Below are 20135 nucleotides of genomic sequence, written 5' to 3'. Positions count from 1 at the left end.
TAATGGGTTTATTTCATCGACGAGGATGGAAGAATGAAAAAGAAATTGGTTTTAAGTGAAAATGTTTCCACCCCTCATAAAACTTGTAGCACAAATACTCTTTCTTGGCGAATGCACAACTAATCAACCTAGAAAAAGTTTAAGGTTCTTTTGCAAATATTTATTTTAACTTAAAAATGGGTTAGCTTTTCTCATTTATTTTTCTTGGCAACGCTATAAAGATTTTCTGTGTGTTGCGTTGCTTTTACCTAGCGTCATTTTTGAAAAATAATTTTAAAAAAGAATCGTTTCAGGAGTTTGGGCTTTATATGAACAAGTGAAACATCTTGCATCTTTTGTAGGTTGTCTCCCTATTTAAATTCATATTCAACTTCCTTCGTTTGCCCGCTGGATATAACATGACTCGTGTGGAATTCAAGAATAAACTTTACAGTTAGAAAGTCAATTTATCCATGAGTAATGAGTTTACCCATTGAAGGTAGAACCACTCTTTTGAAATGGGTTCTAAGAAGTCTTCACATTTATTTTATGTCAATTTCAAAGCCCTTCAACACAATTCTTAAGTTTTCAGAAAAATTTGAGATGTCATCCTTTTATAGTGGAGCTGAGTTGGAGAAAAAGAAAATATGTTGGATCAAGTAAAGGGAAAAAAGTTAACTTCTATAGAAGAGGGTCTTCGCAATGTGGAAAATGAAAATATGTTGGACCACGTGGAGAAAAATGCTTTTACTCATACATTAGTTCAGAATTTGTAAAAAAGTCATATTGTCTGTGGGTTCGGTTCTAAAGGTTAGTGACAACTTGGTATGCTTGTTCAACCACCCAAAATACACGTTGTTTGGTCTAATATCATTAAATCGATCACTTTCCAAATGATAAAAGGAATTTTTTAAGATCTTTGACCAAGTTCTTTGAAAAGTGAAAAGCACGATGGCCTCTTGAAATGTTTCAATCAAAAATCTTAATCAATAATGCAAATCAATAACAATAAAAAACACTATGTTATAAAAGAGGGAAACAAACCTAACATCCTCCATAATCAATAATAATCCATACCGCAAAAAAGAAAAAAGAAAAAAAAAACTCATAATAATATCTTGTATAAGTGAAAAATCAATAGTAGTTAAACACTTGAACTAAACTTGAAATTGGTCTATTTCCCATTAGAAAGCTTCTGAGAAGTAGAAGGGTTGAGCTCATCCCATGCTTCAATCCATGTGAGCATGGCATCAGCTAACTTGTTGAAATAGTCATCAATCTTCCCAAGTTTAGCCTTCACCTGTTTTGAAAGCTCCTTGTAGCAACTCTGAACTGTGGTGCACTCTTTTGGCAGGGTGGCAGCTTGGAAAAATGGGATCAACTCCTCTTGCCAGTAGATTCCTTTGTATTCCTTCTTCAAGTTCACAAACGGGTTGCTAGCCTTACTGTGCCATATGTATGGCAACCCTGTCTTCACACCTAACCCTAGGTGGTCGCAGATCACCTATACAGGTTCACCAAATACTTTTTTACTTAATACAGAAAGAACGACTAAATACAGAAAAAACAGGTTTACTAAAAAGGAAAATTTTCAGAAACATCCCCTTATATTTTCAGCCTTTTACAGTCTTTTTGACAAGAAAAAACATAAAAGGTTAAGAGCTTTTTTGAAACTTACCATTTAAAAAAAAAAAAAAATTGAAACATCATTTTATTTACCTTGATGCACCAACCAGCCCACATGTCGTCGTAGCGCCCGATTGGCTGACCGTCACCCATGAGACCGAAGTACATTGCCGGACCGATCAGCTCACGGTCAAAAGCAAGATTCATTCCGCACATCGGGAAGAGGGTTCCCTTTGGTATGGTCATAACCGCGTCCACAAATCTATTAAAATGTAACCACAAAGGATTAGACTTTAAAAAATATTGTTACTGAAAAATACTAAAAGACTAAGACTGTCTACCAATGGGCTAGACTGGATATAAAGTCTAGCCCATGGATGGTCGGTCTGTTCCAAGAGGTCATCCAGAAATGGCCCTGCAGGATGTAGGGCCCAAAGTGGATGACCTATTTTATGGAACAGATCCGCGATTGTGGAAAAAAGACAAAAAGGGACACGGTCACACACCTAGTGTTCCTTTCACGAGGCTTGACGAGTTGAGTGGGGGCATCATAATCCGGTATGTTGAGCCAGAGGCCGTGAGAAACGGCGGTTGAGACCCCCTCGCGAAGACTAAATGGATATCCACGGACGAAATCGGCACCTTCCCTGTATGGATCGTAGAGGGTGTTGAAGAAAAATGGAGTTGATGGAGATAATAGGTTCTTGATGTGTTGTTCAAGGGCATTGATGTCATTTCCGGATGGATCTTTAGCAACCTATTGAATCAACATCAACAAAACAATGTATATTACTAACATTTCGTTGTAGCTCAATAACGTCAAAAAATCAAATGTCTAAAATACCCTTTTTATATGTTGTAAGCATCATGCATTTTTCTAACACTATACAAGATGATCCACCATGGCATTACATATGTACATACAAATAAATGCATACATAGCTAAGAACATAGATCAAACTTAGGAACGGACAAAATCGCTAGTGAAAAGAGCAAAGTTCCAATTTAGTACAAATAAAGATCCATCACAACTGTTACTTAACATGGAAATCATGGCATAATCAGGGGTTTCTCAATCAATCGGGACGTCAAAAACACAATTGATTGCATATAAAGCAAAATTTGAAACAGAAAAAAGCAGATCTGCGGTCAAAACCCTAAAAGACTTTCTTAAAACCCTAGATCGCCCAAAATTCTATCGAGCCCAGATATAATCAAACAATTTTCAATTTTCGTTCAAATTTAAACACAAAATTGAACGAATCGAAACACAAAAAACTGGATCTTGTGGAATTTATTTCGATCTTAAACCCTAAAACTAGTTAAATTCCCGAAATTGATCAAATTTAAACATAGAAATTGAACTTTACGCAATAAGAAATTTAAAACTAAAACACATCAAGAACATGAAAGCAATATAACGAAAATGGGGGACAAAATGTGACTTACAAAGCAATCATCGTCAATGGTGAAGATATACTTCTTCTTGGAGACCATATAACCAAAGCAACGACAAGCAGAATCTTTGAAGGATATGCAAGAAGCCTTAGGTCCCAGAATTCTGTTGATGTCATTACGATTGTAGAGTTCATAATCGAAACCTTCAGGTACTTTGATGACTTTTGAAGGATCACCATCTTGTACGATAATCAAATGGTAGGGTTGGAAGAATGGCCTCCACATCTCGAGGAAATCGAGGTTTCTGATTGTGGGTATAACAATATCGAGTTCATCTTTCAACAAGGGGGTGGGGGTTACAGAGGAAGCCATTCTCGTTGATAGAGAAAGACGAAGATGAGATCGATGAAGGGTTGTTTGTGGGAAGAAACGTAGAGGAAGAAGGGTATAAGTAGAGGAAGATTTGTGTTTGGACTTTGGACTTTTTGATGAAGGAGAAAATGTAGGGGCGATTCAACAAGTAAAATTGGAAGAAAAAAAAAAGTAGTCGACAAATAGTTGTACCTTAGGCATTATGATATGCACGTTGTTTTATATTTGCATTTTGCTAAAAGGGTACGATTATAATGTAAGTTGTATGCAATGTTCGGTTATTTTTGTTTTTTTTTTTTTTAATTCTAATAAAGCATGCATTACAAACTAAATATGATGCATAAGAATTCTTTGTTGAAACTAAACTGAAAGGCCAAACGGTTTTAGATTCGGGAGTTCTTGCTATAGTCGAACATTCCAAAAAAATACATAAACTAGGTGATGAAAGTATTATTATAAGGATTCTAATATTCTATTAGTTATATACCAATATATCAACAAAATTACATAAACTAGATGTTAAATACATGGGTGGCCAAGGAGGTCTTTCGGCATGCATATAGAAAATAAGTATGTACAGGGCGGACGCAGGATTTCATAGTAGGGATTGCACGGGAAGATTAGGGGTTGCACGATAGTAGAAAAAATAAAAAAATTTAAGAATTTCGAAAAATTTTCCACTGCGGCCGAAAAATTTAGGGGTTGCCGGTGCCACCCCGGAACCCCCCTAAATCCGCCACTGAGTATGTGATAGTTTTTATCAAATTAAATTAAAAGTTTTCTAGTTAATATATATATATATATATATATATATATATATATATATATATATATATATATATATCATAATAAATAAGTACTTTTCTATCATGTGTCATTCTCTAAGCCCTCTCCTAGCTTATTTTTCCGCTCATTTTATCAAACTAAAATCCCGAAATTATCTCTCTCGCCCTTATTTGTTCATTTACCAGTTAAATACTTTCCTCTTCAATTTTCATATTTCAATAGGAAAATCAGGAATTTATCTTCTAAATCTTCAGTCATCCTCAAATCTCGGTCCCTTGATTAGCTGTGATTTGGGTTTCAAATCCCTAATTCACTCAGTTGTAAAATCAGTCGCCCCTTTAATATTTCAACATTCTTGCTTTGTAACCTCTAATTTCCATCCGACTCCTTTTCTTTGATCTTTTTGGTAAGCTCCGATTGCGGAACAAGAGGATGAAGCGATGGTAAAATTTGAAGTGGATGACAGACCGATTGGGAGAGAGACGAATAGGTCTGGCAATCGTGTCGTGTTCGGGTTGACGTGTCGCGGATTGGCGGGTTGGCGGGTCAAAATATGTCAACCCAAACACGACCCATTTAAATATACAGGTCACGGGTTGGCGGGTCATGGGTTGACGGGTTTGAAACATAAACCCATATATGACCCGCCAACCCATTTATTTATATGGGTTCACAGGTTGGCGGGTTCGTGGTCTGAATTTTATACATTTAAGTTTTAAACATCCAAATGGAAATTAAAAACATTCATAGAAACATGTTACAAACTTAGCCTTATAGGTTACGACTTACGACTTTAGACCATCTACAACGAGTTAACATGTCAAAATAGTCAAATGGTCTATGAATCAATGGTATATATTATATAATACTTATTAAATATTAATACTTGATACATAAATACATTTAGTATAAAATAATTTTTTTATTAATAATATAAACGGGTTGGCGGGTCAACCCGTTTATTTTTTGAGAAACTCATATATGACCCGTTTAATAAACGGGTTGGCGGGTTTGTAGTGGTGTTGATTATGATGGCATGTGCGGAATTAGGAAAGATCTAGTGATTCATCATACAAATTCAAGAACACAAGGAGTAAATAAATCTTTGTAAGCTCTTATTAGATCTAGAAAGAATATACAAAATGGGTTTGTACAAGTTTTTCTCTCTAGTCTAACACTCCAAATGGATTCACTTACATAATGGGAGTCACTCACTTCCTATTTATAGGAAAGACTCAACCCATTTACACATACAAAGAGGAAAGCCTAAAACACTACATCCAAGCATGACTTTGCACCCTAACATTCTCCCCCTCAAAGTTAGGATTAGATGTCCGGCTTCAATCTCCAACGAGCTAGCGCGATCAAGACCAAACTCCCTCTCGAAGTAACACCGGTCTTCAAATCCGCAAATGAATATTCGACAATCTGAGAAGCTTCGAATACCCATCATTCTCCCCCTTTTTATAATAAAAAAATGATTATAAAACTCACTAAGGATGAGAAGCGCCCGAGGAATAGTCTTCACGATACTCCCCCTTGATGTGTATCAAAAATGAATCACCAAAAATCTTGCACGGAAAAACAATCACGAAAAAGCCACAAAAAATTTCCAATTTATGAAAATTTTTGACTTTTTGGGTGAAAGTTGCAAGATTTTTCAAAAACCGGGTAGAAATTGTCACTCTCTGAAACTTGCAGGGACCCGTTGCGCCAAAAACAATCAAATATGCGAAACTCTAGCCCATTTGCGAAACCGGGCATAAAGCGTAAATTCGCACAAACTGCAGGGACCAGAACTGAAAATTCTGCAATTTCTCAGCTTATATTACCCATATGCGAAGTTGGGGGTATAAACTGCCAATATTACGAAACTGCAGGTACTCATTTTGAAAATTTCTGCATTTTCTTCAAACTTGCGAAACTGGGCTGATTTTGCCATTTCGTGAAAATATAAGGGGCCAAATTCGAAACTATTTGTTTTCTTCCCCAATTCACGTTTTACAGTGAAATACTTCGCACGTTCCAGTCAAATTCTTCGCATATTAAGTGTCAACTTCCCAAATCACTTGCAAAAACAAATGCGAATGAACAACTTCCGCATACTGAAACATGAATGCGAACAAAACACTTTGACCTTCAAAACCCAATCATCCAATTTTAGATGCGAAGCCTAATCAATACAACCTCAAATGCGAACTCAATTGAGACCCAGATGCGAATATTCTTGGCCTTCAAACCAGTTAACCAAATGCGAAATCATGTTTGAAGAATCAACAATCGACATCAAAATTTCTTTTGGTTCCAGTCAACTATCGAACCAATAGCATATCAAAATCATTCAATTCTTCAAATGTTGACTCCAAAATCTTCCCAGTTCATTCCAAAACTATCACAGATCCATCGACTCCAAATTAATCTTTAATCGTTCAACCCTTCGATTTCATAGCCTTTGAAACACAGAAATCGACATACAAACCATGATTCGAACCTCAAGGCTCCATCTTCCAAATAAAACGTGTTCGACATCAAGCCTTTTTATCCAAATAGCCATTTGATTTTCAAATCATGTTCAAGAAGCAAACATGAACGAACTCATTGTGTTCGACATTAAGAACACAATCCCAATCACTTTCAAAATTAAACCCAAATTTAACTTGATTTCGACATCTTCATCCCAAATACAACCTGTATTAACAAATTTCGGCCTCTAATTCATCGATTCATCTCTTAAATCTCGACTTTGACTTTTTCACAGTTTGACTTTTCGAAGTCAACAATCAACAAACAAGAAATTGATGATTCAAACAACAAATTTTGGATCAAAACATGATTATCCGACTGTTCTTCATCACATTCATGTGTTCTTTGTACAAGTTCATCAAAATCAAGAACCAATTTGACAATTACTTCACTTGAACTTGTAAAAAATCGACTTCAATATATTCCAAATCATATGAAATCGAGACTCGTTTTCAGATTAGCATTCAACATCGATCAGAAAAAAATGAGAAAACGAGATTAAGAACTCAATAACAATTGATTATGAAGATGATGAATCGATGGTACAAGTACGAGATGTGTGTTGTAAGAACGAGATCAGCAACAAGGTTATTGAATTAACTACTTCAACCGACTGGGCTCACACAATTGTAATGGATTAAACACATTTTGGGCTGAAAGATTGATGAACAATATGATCGCGATTTGGGCTCACGATGAGGATCAAATGAATTTTGGATCAATGAACAGTAGACGCAAATTTGATTTTGTTTTTAGTTAGAGTTGATCTTAAAAAAAATTATTGGATCATCAATGGGGTTAAAACGGATTAGATCCAACGAAGCAAGTCGATCAAAAATGAAAAACGAAAAATATGAATCGAAATCATGGACGTTTTGGAATCCATTTAAGAATTTGAGATACCTTTTTGACGAATCGAGTTCCGTTTTCAACGAACGAATCAAATTTGGAAGATCTTGGTTCTTTTGTCGGAATGAGAAAATCTCCAAATCGAACATTGTACCACCCACCATGCGAGATGTATAACTCGTTCTTCGTGTACTTTATGTTCTTCAACGATCCAAGAACATCTTCAAAGAACCACCCAACACTTTTGGGTTTTGAATTCAAATTCAATACAACATTTGGAGATTGTTGCTTTGGAACCCAAATTTGCTTCACAAATTTCGGCTTCACAACATCTGACGATTTTTGTGAGTAAACCCGCTTGTTTTTGCGATTGATCTTCTTCTTCTTTTTCTTTCTCATCTTTTTGCATCTTGAAGACTTGATCTCATGAACAAACCCACTTTCCACAACATCAACTTTGTGAATTTGAATCAAATCTTTTGGAGTTTGATATTTGTGATTTTTTTGCATCACCGGCTTCCGATAAGGAATCATTCCTTCAAACGAATCACAAGAACACAAAATATCATCGGTTTGAACTCCAATCAAACAAAAAACTTTTTCAACTTGAAAATCAACTTGAACTCCTTTTTCTTGAACATCATCATCATCAAGAACACCATCCCAAGCTTCACGACAATCTGCATAATATTCAAGCTTATTGCTTCCATATTTGCATTCAGCACGAGAAATTCCTTTTATGACTTCTCCATCTCTTCTATTTCTTCGTCTCTTTTGATATGTTGTAACCAAACGATAAAACAAATGTTTGGTTCGAAAAATTGGACAACTAATTAATTCTCCAACTTCATTCTTTTCTCCATTTATAACAATATCATATTCACTTTTCAATCCAACAGTTAAGCTATAAAGAAGATATTCAAATGAGCATTCACTTTGAACATCTTCACTATGTATCATCCATTTCTCCATAATTGCTTCTTTTCTTTCGAATCAAATGATATGAACTTGGGTTTTCTAGAGAGAGAAAGTGTAAATCAAGGAGATCTCTAGAGAGAGAAAGTGAAACAAACAAGTATTCTAAAGAGAGAAAATCGAATTATGGATCAAATCAAGGAAAAATTCGATTTCTAGAACACAAAACACTCTCAAAACACGAAGATCCAAGATCATAAAATGAATCACCAAATCAAGAAAGCCATCAAGGATCAATTCTTGATCAAATCAAGAACACCCGCTCTGATACCAATTGTAGTGGTGTTGATTATGATGGCATGTGCGGAATTAGGAAAGATCTAGTGATTCATCATACAAATTCAAGAACACAAGGAGTAAATAAATCTTTGTAAGCTCTTATTAGATCTAGAAAGAATATACAAAATAGGTTTGTACAAGTTTCTCTCTCTAGTCTAACACTCAAAATGGATTCACTTACATAATGGGAGTCACTCACTTCCTATTTATAGGAAAGACTCAACCCATTTACACATACAAAGAGGAAAGCCTAAAACACTACATCCAAGCATGACTTTGCACCCTAACAGGGTTGGCGGGTTGACGGGTTGAACAACTCTACCCAAACCCATTTATTTCGTGTCGTGTCATGGGTCATGTCGCGGGTCGTGTCGAGAATTGTCAGCCCTAGAGACGATCACCAATCGACCAGGATCTTCCACCACCTCTCCCTCTGTCGCCTCAAGAAAATATCGCTCTTCTCAATATAGGGGACAACCGAACGATCGGTGACACAACGGATGACCATTGACCCCAACTGCCATAAGGTGATTTGAATGAAACATTAGTTTTTTTAATATCGGGTATCACTTAAATATTTTGGGAGACAACAAAGCGATACGTCGGCATCCGTTCTTCATTTTTTATCGAACCCAAAATCCTTCTTCCTCCAAGAAGTAAGTTCTTCACTCCAATTTGTAGTTGAATTTTGTTTATTTTTGTTGATTCTGTCCAGAACAAAAGAAAAAAAAAAGAAAAAGGTAAAAATAGCATAACATACGATCGAATTTGATTCAATAGGTGATGTTGTTATTTCCAACAAGGCTCTCATAAAACAAGATGTATCCATGGTTAGTGTTGCTTGCATACTCCTAAGCCGAACTAAATGAAGTTTGAACTGCTGAATCATCAATCATCTCCACATTCTCATCATCAAAGAAGTGCCGATGGTTGTGGCTTTTCACCAGACTCGCATAATGCCCATGGTTGGGCCCACTGCCAACATGGACCATCACCACGAATAGAGATTACTCACAGTCAGCATCTTCCATGGTGTTTGTTAGCTTCAGCTCAAGGGGAAACACAACACGGTATGACAACTTCTTGTACCTTCCCAGCTGCTCCATGTATTGAAACGTTTCAAATGTATCACTAGAATATGCAGTTGTTTCTTGATCTTCATCCTCTTTTGTGCTTCCTGCAAACTATGGGCCCCCACAAAACATTTTTACACTTCATAAAAATGAAAACCATTATCACAAAAATAAAATATTGTTGAGAAAGAAAGTAGAGAAACCTGCAGCAGTTATCACATAAAAACTTATCCTCAGCATTTAAGGTCTCAGTGGAACTGAAATTCTTTAGGCAACTTGTAATGGAACTGTTTTGCTCAATATCAAGGCTCAGATCTAAGAATATTTCATCTCTTGCAGTTACAGTCTCACATCTTAAACACTTTGTTTCATTTGTCAGTATACCCTGAAATTCAAAAAATAGGACAACCTCATCATATAATACCACATCATAATTTCACTAATTTTATTTATGCTTTACTGATAGGGTTTTATGCAGAAGAGTCACCTTACTTTGGGAAAATCACAAAGTATTTCATTTCCTATAAAAATAAAATAAAAAATGATTTTTTTGTTAATTTGGGCAAAATGTTAAATAATCGAGACTTTTCTGTCCAAAAAAAATGTAGGACCTGAAAGTTTTTATGATAAACTAGGATAATAGCTTTCATTGGCGATGCTATAATATGATCTATTAATGATTAGTAGAGTTGTTGAATAAACCTGAAAGTTTTTGTGAACCCATGTAACCAAGGGCTCCTTACTTAGACCATTAGCCTGAGGCATATGTATACCATTGGCAATCTTTTCAGGAGGTAATGATGATGATTTTGATATTGTTTTCTGGGAGGTTAAATGTTTTAGAGATATTGTTGTGTGATTGAATTTCTCATTTGTCTGTGAGGGGGAAAGGATGAGTGTAATAACCTTATGTTAGTTAACAGATATCAGTAAAGGAATTTACATTTGGACTCTAAGTTGTTTAACAACATACACATCTAAAAGACTAAAGTGACCTCCATATTGTCCTTGAATTGATTTACCATGAATGCATGTTTGATCACTTGAATCCAAGAAAAGATTTTTTTTAAAAAAAATCAAACTGAAATTGTACAATTTAATAAAAGAGAATTTCTAATGGGTAAAAAAATTATATTATTGCCACTTATGACTTAAAATGAAAGTACAACACACAGTTCTAATGTTATTACCCTGAACAGATTTACCATCAATGCATGTTTGATCATTTGAATCCAAAAACTAATTTAAAAAAAAAAATAAACAAATGAAAATATGGTGTAATTATAGAGTACAAATCCCCCCCCCCCCCTTTTTAAAAAAAGTCAAGAAAAGTAGTTTGCTTGTATGTTTCTATGAGTATAGGCAAGAAAACAAAAAAAAATGAAAATTTGTTGTAATAAAAACCATTATAACCCCACCCTGTGCCATAAACTTATTTGAGTTGGTGGTCATCGGAAATACCATTTGATTTTATCACAAATGGCCGCTATAACCGGTGCTGTCAAGAAATAGCAACGTACTCTCAGTATTAAATTTTAAAATAAACGAAAATGGAGAATGCAGGGGCAATTTAGGTATACTGGTATTTTTTTTCTTTAATCCTATTTTTCCTGTTATTAAAGAACAACGAACATTAGCCTAACTTTTAAACTTACATTAGGTTGACATGAATTAAAGGGGAAACAAAAGGGTCAAAATGACAATATTGAACAAAAAAATATATATTGTTTTAATTGTTTCATATCAATGTACTTTTGTTTTTTATGTTTAAGTCGGCAAATTACGAAAAAGTATTTTTGAATCAAATCAAGGTCATTTTGACTCCAAATTTCTTCAACTTAACAGTTTAGGAAGTATAATGCCAAAATGGAATGTATTTAAAAAAAAAATCAAACTTTCTATGACCTTAATATTAAAATTTTAAAGTAAACATAAATGGAAGTTGCAAGGGCAATTTAGGTATATTGGTCTGCTGTTTTAATTTTATTGTATTTTTCCTGTTATTTAAGAACAATGAATATTAGCCAAACTTTTAAGCTACAATGAATATTAGCTAAACTTTTAAACTGTATATTTGGTTGACATGACAAAAAAGGAAAAAAGATGGTCAAAATGACAATTTTGAACAAAAAATAATTTGTTTTAAGTGGGTAAATTACGAAGAAAAAAAAAAGTAAAAATGACCAAATTGGACAAAAAGGTCATTTTGAGTAAAAAATGTCATTTTGACTCCGAATTTCTTCAACTTAGCGGTTTAGGAAGTATAATGCTAATATGAGACTTATTTAAAAATATCAAACTTTCTGCTTGTGGTCTCATTTTGTGATTACAGGTGATCTAAACTAAAGTAGAATAATGAATAATTTATTTTTATATAAATGTCTAAAAATATAGCATTCTATTTTTAAAAAAATGCTACCCTTAGCTGTGAACTTATCCAATTCACCTGGTGTTATTTTTTAACATCTATTTTGCAACTGCTTTTAATAATTGTTTTCATTTTTTTAGTTTTTTTTTTACATGTATTCATAGAAACATAAAAACACCAAAGTACCTTGCTTCATTGTTATTTTTTTAAAAGGGGCAAATTTCGATCAGATGCAATTATGTATTTCTCATGCATGGAGTGTTTATGTAATTTTGTATTTGTCATACCAATTGTATGAAATGTGTGTATGTGTTGTAAATAAAATGAGAATATGGTCATTGTTATTATAAAGTATAAAATTTCCCTTTTTAAAAAAATAAAATCATGAAATCGTACTTTGTTGTTTATATGTTTCTATGAGTAAAGGTAAAAAAATGAAAATTTGTCATTATAAAATTTTAAAGTAAACAGAAGTGGAGAATGCAGGGACAATTTGGGTATATTGGTGTATTATTTTATTTTATCATATTTTTCCTGTTATTAAAGAACAAACATTAACGAAGCATTTAAACTATACATTGAGTTGACATGAAGAAATGATCAAAATGACAATTTTGAAAAAAAATATTTTTTATTTTAATTGTTTCGTATAAATGTAAAGCTATTTTTTATGTTTAAGTGGGCAAATTACTTAAAAAAAAACCCATTAAAAATGATCAAATTTGACAAAATGGTATTTTTGAGTCAAAATAAGGTCATTTTGACTCGGAATTTCTTTAACCTATTAGTTTAAGAAGTATAAGGCTAAAATGAGACCTATTAAAAGAAAATAAAATTTGTGCTTATGACCTCAATATTAAAGTTTTAAGGTAAACACAATTGGAGGTTGCAGGGCAATTTTGGTTAATAATGTAATTAGTTAGTAAATTTTATGTAATTTAAGAAAAATGAAAAATACCATAATTGCCAAATGAAAAAAGATAAATGAAAATAATAAGAAAAACCCGCTTTAGAAGATTGCAAATGACAAAAACATTCATACTTATTAGGGTAGATTCTTTATGGTTTCATCATATTTTCAAAACCATGAACTTTACTTTCTTTAGTTGTTAAATAACAAACAAATATTTTTTTGTTATATTTTTTTCATAAAATTAATAGTTAGTTAATGTAACTTATTTTGCTTTGATAAACATTTAGATAGAAAAGAATAATTTAATAATATATATAATGTATTTTTGTCATTTTATATTTATATTTAAAAGGGTAAAAAATATTTGTCAAACATAATGGATGTTTTAAAGTTGTTTTACTTTAATAACGTATAATATACATAAGTTATGAATATTGTTTTTCCTTTTCAACTATGGTTTCTACGAGTTTAAATTTATTATAAGTCGTTTCATACAAATAATATGTTGCATTATATAAACTCACGACTTTTATAAAATAGGTGGATTTACATGTGTAATTAAATAGTTACAAATTACAAAGTTATTAAAAAATACAATACTACAATTCATAAGTTTTTCTAAATTAATGATATATTATTTTATTATATAAACAATTTTTTAATTCTATTTAAAATTATTACCCTTGGGTTCCACAGGTTTTAACCGTGTGTGTGTATATATATATATATATATATATATATATATATATATATATATATATATATATATATATATATATATATATAAAGCAACTTAAGGAATAGTATAGTAATATAGTTTAATCAATTTGGGTTTTGCCACACTTCTTTAGCAATTTTGACAGTTTTGGTCGCTCTTTAATTTTTTCAAATTTTTGCCACAAAAGTTTCAATATTTTGCCACTTTTGGTAATATGTGCGGTATGCTCTGGGGAACTCACTAACCATTAGCTTACAGTTTGTGGATTTGTTTTAGGTACATCTGAGCCCAAGGGCAAGGGCAAGGCTTGATGGCGTGGCATGCACTCTCATTCGAGCGTTTTATGGGACACACTGATATTTTGAAATAAAGTTGTAATTGATATGGTTTTTAAAACAATTGTAACTGGTTTTTTTGAATGATGGAATCGTGTTTTGGATAATTAAAAATGAAAATTTAGGTCGTTACAAGTTGGTATCAGAGCCTTGGTTTGAGGGATTTGGGCACACTCTCGGGTGTGTCGGGACTCAAACTAAGGAAATGGTAAAATTGTTTTCAAAGATAAAATGAAAAGCTTTTAAAGAAAGGAAAAGATGAGAGTGCAACGCGCGTGATCAGTCGGGCCAAGTAAGTAGTTCCCCAATATGTTAGCCATGTTATACTGATATTTGAGCTTTGATGATCGTATGGAACTTGCTATGTGTATACTTTTAAAACTGTATACGATCGAGAGCTTATAGTCTTAGAATGATTGATTTGACCTTATTTCCTGTTCCTTATTTGGTTGTGGTCCTAGGGTAGAATCTATTATTCGAAAGTCTATTTGATCCTTTTCTGTGTATAACTTGCATGCATAAAGGCAAGCTGTTATGACCGGTATGATTGATGTAAGTAGTCCAAATCTTAGGACAGCCTAGGATTTGAGATATGCGATAGTCTGCAGGATATGGTTTATTTTGGGACGAAGTGGAGTTGTCAGGTAGAGCCTTGGGGAAAGGTACAGGTAGGTGCATAAGGTAGTATTGGGCCCGTACTACTGAAAGCACAGGACCTGTACCCAAACCAATGCTAGACCTGTGAGCTCTAAGGAGGACTGGTGTGGGAAGATCCCTGTTATGGACATCTTGATCATTATGTTTTATGGTATTGCAGTTCAATATGGTGGCGATACGACATTGAGCTGGTGGATCAGGATTAGGATCTGGATCTGGGTCGGGCGATGGTACCGAGCCCATCGATGAGAGGTTGTGTGAGCTCATCGCAACTGAGGTTACGAGGGGCATTCTTGACGCTACCCCAGTTATCTTTAGGATGGTCAAGGAGGGTATGATGGAGATTATGAAGGAGAGGCTTAGGGGATTTAGAGCCGATATTGTTGCGGGCCAAGTCGGGGCTCGAACTCACTCGTTCTGGGAGTTCAAGGCGTGCGGAGCGCCAAAGTTTTTCGTGGTCAGTGACCCTATTGTTAGCCGACGTTGGATGGTGGATATCAAGAATGCCCAACGCACGAGTTCTAGCTCGGACGCGGCAAAGGTGGGTTTTGCTTCTTGTATGCTGAGAAATAAAGACCGAGATTGGTGGGGCGAGGTTACTAGCCAGGTAGGAGGAGCCGGTATGGCTGAGATGACATGGATCGAGTTTGTTAGGTGGTTTGATTTGGAGTTTGCACCACTAATTGAGGTACAACGACTTATGAGGGAGTTTCATGACCTTCAGCAGACCACCAAGACTGTGGCGGAGATCACCAACAAGTTTCAGGAACGAGCATTATTGATTCCATAGTATGCTACCGATGAGGACATGCGGAGGACGAGGTATCATTCCATGTTGAGGGATGATATCTGGGAGTTTGTGAGTTTCATAGGGTGCAAAACCCTTAATAAGATGGTTGAGAAGGCCCGTGAGCGGGAGATGGAGTTGGAATTCCGCAGCAAGCGGAAGCCTGAGCAGGTTCAGACAGCAGTGGGTCATGCTAAAAAGCCTAAGACCTCGGATTCATCGAGTAAGGGCCAGTAGGGCCGTGGCCGGTGTGCCAAGTGTGGGAGATCTCATGGTGGAGTTTGTCGGGGGACAGTTCTGACATGTTATACATGTAATCAGCAGGGCCATGTGAGCAGAGATTGCCCCAAAAACGGCTTGATTTGTTTCCAGTGCAACAAATTGGCCATAAAAGGCCGATTGTCCGAGGTTGCAGGGACGGGGAGGAGCGGTGGTGGCACCTGCGTCTACCACATTAAGGAATACTGATGGTCGCCCTGCTAAGGCGGATGCTCCGGTGGTGAAGAGCTGTGTGTTTCAGTTGACCACCGAGGAGGCTCGGGCAGAGCCAAACGTCGTGGCTGGTATGTACTTACTTACCTGCTCTTTATTTATTTATTTGCATTGCTTATGTGTATATCATGCTTATGTATAGGGACCTTTTTGGTCAATGGTATGTATGCTCATGTTTTGTTCGATTCAGGAGCTACCCGATCGTTCGTGTCTCTTGCGCTTAGCAGGAAGTTTCGGGACGCGCCGGGAACCTTGGATTCCCCGCTCGAGGTGGAGATTGCAGATGAACATACAGTGAGTGCTACGAGGATGTATCGGGACTGTGTCCTGAATGTTTTTGGAGACAGGTTTCGTGTCGATCTAGTTTCGATACCGTTGCGGGGACTAAAGGTGATTGTCGGGATGGACTGGTTGGGGGCCAACGGGACCATGATTGATTATGAGCGCCATTTAGCGAGGTTCGAAACCCAAGTGGGGGAGAACTGTTTATACAGGGTGAGAGTGTAACACCCATAAAATTCATATCAAATTTAAACTTTCAAAAACATGTAAAATACCAATAGTTATTACGAAAGGTTTCCAAAATAGTTTCATATCATAGCTCCCATAAATCATAATCATAAATCGAGGGAAGTGTACGATCACGCCTTTGCCTTCCTGCGGTCATCCGCCGAACTTGAAACAATAATCGATAAGTGTAAGCTTGAAAGCTTAGTGAGTTACCCCCAAAATACCAACCTCATATAACCATAACATATTATACAACAAACATAGAACAACCATGTATCTAAAGTCTACAGAGTGACTGGTCTGCCCACATAGAGCCTTCAGTCCACTTGGTCCACTCTCTGAGTCTTCAGTATGACTGGACCGCCCGCATCGGGCCTTTAGTCTATCTGGCCCACTCTCCGAGCCTCGACACGTCTGGACCGCCCTCGTGGGGACTTCAGCCTATCCGGACCGCTTGTCGGGCCTTCGGCCTGACTATGTACCCTTCTGGGTCTGCAGTCTATCTGGTCCGCCCTGGGTATGTTGGCCTACAGCATGAAGCAGGACCCGCCTCAACCCAACCCCCATACCAATCAATCATGTGCACATAACAAATAATCATATAACAGTCCATATATAAACAAACCGATCTAACAGAACATATAGCATAACAACATCCTAACCAGGATACCGACCTAAACCAGGTCACTAAACATAGCATCATCCTATATACCAGGATACCGACCTAAACCGGGTCACTCAACACAATACCGCCCTAACTACCAGGACGCAGATCTAAAAGATCAATAAACATAGCAAGCAAATACCAATACACAATCCGAGAAAGGGTTGGCCTTGGTACCTTAGACCCTGTCGATATAGTAAGGATAACTCACCTCAAAATGCCGATCTGAAGAGATGAGATCAAAACTCCCGACCACCGCTACGAACACCACCGCCTAAAACTTCATTGAAACCATAACCATCAGAGCCCAAGTTACCAAAATACCCTTTGAAGTCAAACTAGTCAACTCTTGGTCAAAGTCACAGTCCTGGTCAAAGTCAACCTTCCTGGTTGACCCTACTCGCCGAGTTAACCTAGGGACTCATTGAGTTCATGAACTCAGAAACCCCACAATTTGCGACTTGACTCGCCGAGTCACCCCATGACTCGTCGAGCCCTTCAATCCGAGTCCTAGCCTGTCCAACTCACTGAGTCCACTCAACTCTCTAATCTGCATTATAACCAGATGGGTTAGGGTTTGTGACCCAACTCGTCGAGTCCAATAACAGACTCGCCAAGTCTACTAAGCCATCCCCATTCAAACAATTTCAGACCATCTCACTGCTTCCAACTCATAGATCTGGACTCTTAGGGCTAGTTTCACATGTAAAGTTTCCAACTTTATGTGCATGTAAGGCAATATAGGCTCAACACAAGCTAGAAAGAAGGTTCAAGACAAGAATGCTCTCAAATGAGCAAAAAGGCTGCTACTTTATTCCTCCATGGACCAAGATAAGTCTAGATCTGAAGTTGCAACCCCAGATCTAGTCCCAAAACCCAAAATGGATTCCAAACATGCTAAAAAGCCCCAAATCCTCATCCATGAAAAGATCTAGAAGGGTAAAGCTTAAGGTAACGACTTGTTACCTCATAAATATGCCCAATATGAAGTAGATTCTAGATCTACACGAGTTCCTTGATGCTAGCCTCTTGATCTACAAGTTTCCTTCACTAGAATCACCTTCCAAAGCTCAAAAACTCTCACCAATGGCTCACACTCAATTTTAGGGTTTACTGACTCTCAAGGGTATAAGGAGGCTGAGGGGAGGACACATGATCATTTAAATAAGGTGCAAACCCTAAGATTTAGGGTTTTCTCTTCCCAGCACTGACTCGTCGAGTCTAGCCACCGACTCGGCGAGTTAGGTCACGTATCACGTGCCCAACATACGTTCCGACTCGACGAGTTAAAGCTCCAACTCGCCGAGTCTACTTTTCCATTTACACATTACACCCCTGAACTCTTGCTTCCAAACTTGGGATGTTACAGAGAGGGCCTCGTAGGGGCCAACTATCTGTTCAGCTGCGAGGGGAAGGAGATTTCTGCAACATGGATGTATGGGATTTATGGCTTATATCTCAGATATGAGGGTTGAGACCACGACGGATGTGGGCAGTGTGCCGGTTGTACAGGAGTTTCGGGATGTCTTTTCCAAATAATTACTAGGAGTGCCTCCGGAGAGGTAGGAGGAGTTTCGCATTGATTTAATGTCGGGTGCCGCTCCGATAGTGAAGGAACCATACTGGTTGGCACCGCCCGAGATGCAAGAGTTATCTAAGCAGCTTCAGGAGCTGCTAGATCGAGGGTTCATCTGTCCGAGCAGTTCCCCGTGGGGAGCACCGATCATGTTCATGAAAAAGAAGGATGGATCACACAGGATGTACATTGATTACCGAGATATGAACAAAATAACAGTGAAGAACCGTTATCCGTTGTCAAGGATCAATGATTTGTTCGATCAGTTTCAGGGTACGTCTTGTTTTCCAAGATTGATCTTCGATCGGGGTACCATCAGATGAGGATTCGGGATGAGGACATACCGAAGACAACTTTCAAGACTCAGTATGGGCACTACGAGTTTGTGGTGATGTCGTTTGGGCTCACCAATGCCACAATAGTGTTCATGGATCTCATGAATAGGGTATGTAGACCAATGTTGGATCGATCGGTTATCGTTTTTATTGATGATATTCTGGTCTACTCTAAGACCAAGGAGCAGCACGAGCATCATCTGAGGGAGGTATTGGAGACCCTGAGGGCAGAGAGGTTGTATGCCAAGTTCTCCAAGTGTGATTTTTGGTTGCGGGAGGTACAATTTTGGGGTCACATTATCAGTTGGGAGGGTATTTCTGTTGATCCAGCTAAAGTAGAGGCAGTGATGCAGTGGAAAGTACTGAAGAATGCTTCCGAGATCCGTAGCTTCTTGGCCCTAGCGGGCTATTATCGGAGATTTATCCAGGATCGATTTCTCCAAGATTGTTGTGCCCTTGACCCGCTTGACCAAGAAGAATGCAACCTTCCGATGGGGTACGGATCAGCAGATGGCTTTTGAGACCTTGAGGCAAAGGTTATACGAGGCTTCGATTCTGGTACTACCCGAGGGGTTAGATGATTTGGTGGTATACTGTGACGCATCGATTTTTGGGTTAGGTGCAGTACTGATGCAGATGGTGCATGTGATAACTTACGCCTCGAGGCAGTTGAAGCCTCATGAGGCGAATTACCCTACTCATGATCTGGAATTGGGGGCAGTGGTGTTCGCCCTTAAGATCTGGAGGCATTACTTGTATGGAGTGAGGTGCACCATCTATACTGATCACAAGAGCTTGCAGTATTTGATGGATCAACAGAACCTCAATATACGACAGAGGAGGTGGTTGGATGTGCTGAAGGACTATGATTGTGAGATCTTATACCATCCTAGAAAGGCCAACGTGGTGGCCAATGCTTT

At 37.0% G+C, this 20135-nt stretch overlaps 1 protein-coding gene and 1 pseudogene across 1 annotated transcript; both read right to left on the bottom strand.

Annotated features, from left to right (window-relative positions):
- Positions 1 to 982: 982 nt before the first annotated feature.
- LOC145052476 (putative UDP-arabinopyranose mutase 2) lies at positions 983 to 3502 on the bottom strand. The gene is made up of 4 exons (XM_079000302.1): positions 3055 to 3502; positions 2112 to 2362; positions 1699 to 1867; positions 983 to 1483 (listed from the first exon to the last, which is right to left on the bottom strand). Exons 1-4 carry the CDS (start codon positions 3373 to 3375, stop codon positions 1154 to 1156), a joined length of 1071 nt encoding a protein of 356 aa, XP_078856428.1. The 5' UTR covers positions 3376 to 3502; the 3' UTR covers positions 983 to 1153.
- A 6058-nt stretch (positions 3503 to 9560) lies between these two features.
- LOC145049515 (ubiquitin carboxyl-terminal hydrolase 3-like) lies at positions 9561 to 15094 on the bottom strand (annotated as a pseudogene).
- Between the last annotated feature and the right edge of the window lie 5041 nt (positions 15095 to 20135).

This window comes from Lactuca serriola, chromosome 5 (genome assembly GCF_051521515.1).
Source record: "Lactuca serriola cultivar US96UC23 chromosome 5, Lser_US96UC23_V15, whole genome shotgun sequence".
NCBI classification, from domain to species: Eukaryota; Viridiplantae; Streptophyta; class Magnoliopsida; order Asterales; family Asteraceae; genus Lactuca; species Lactuca serriola.
This window is presented reverse-complemented; position numbering and strand designations above follow the sequence as displayed.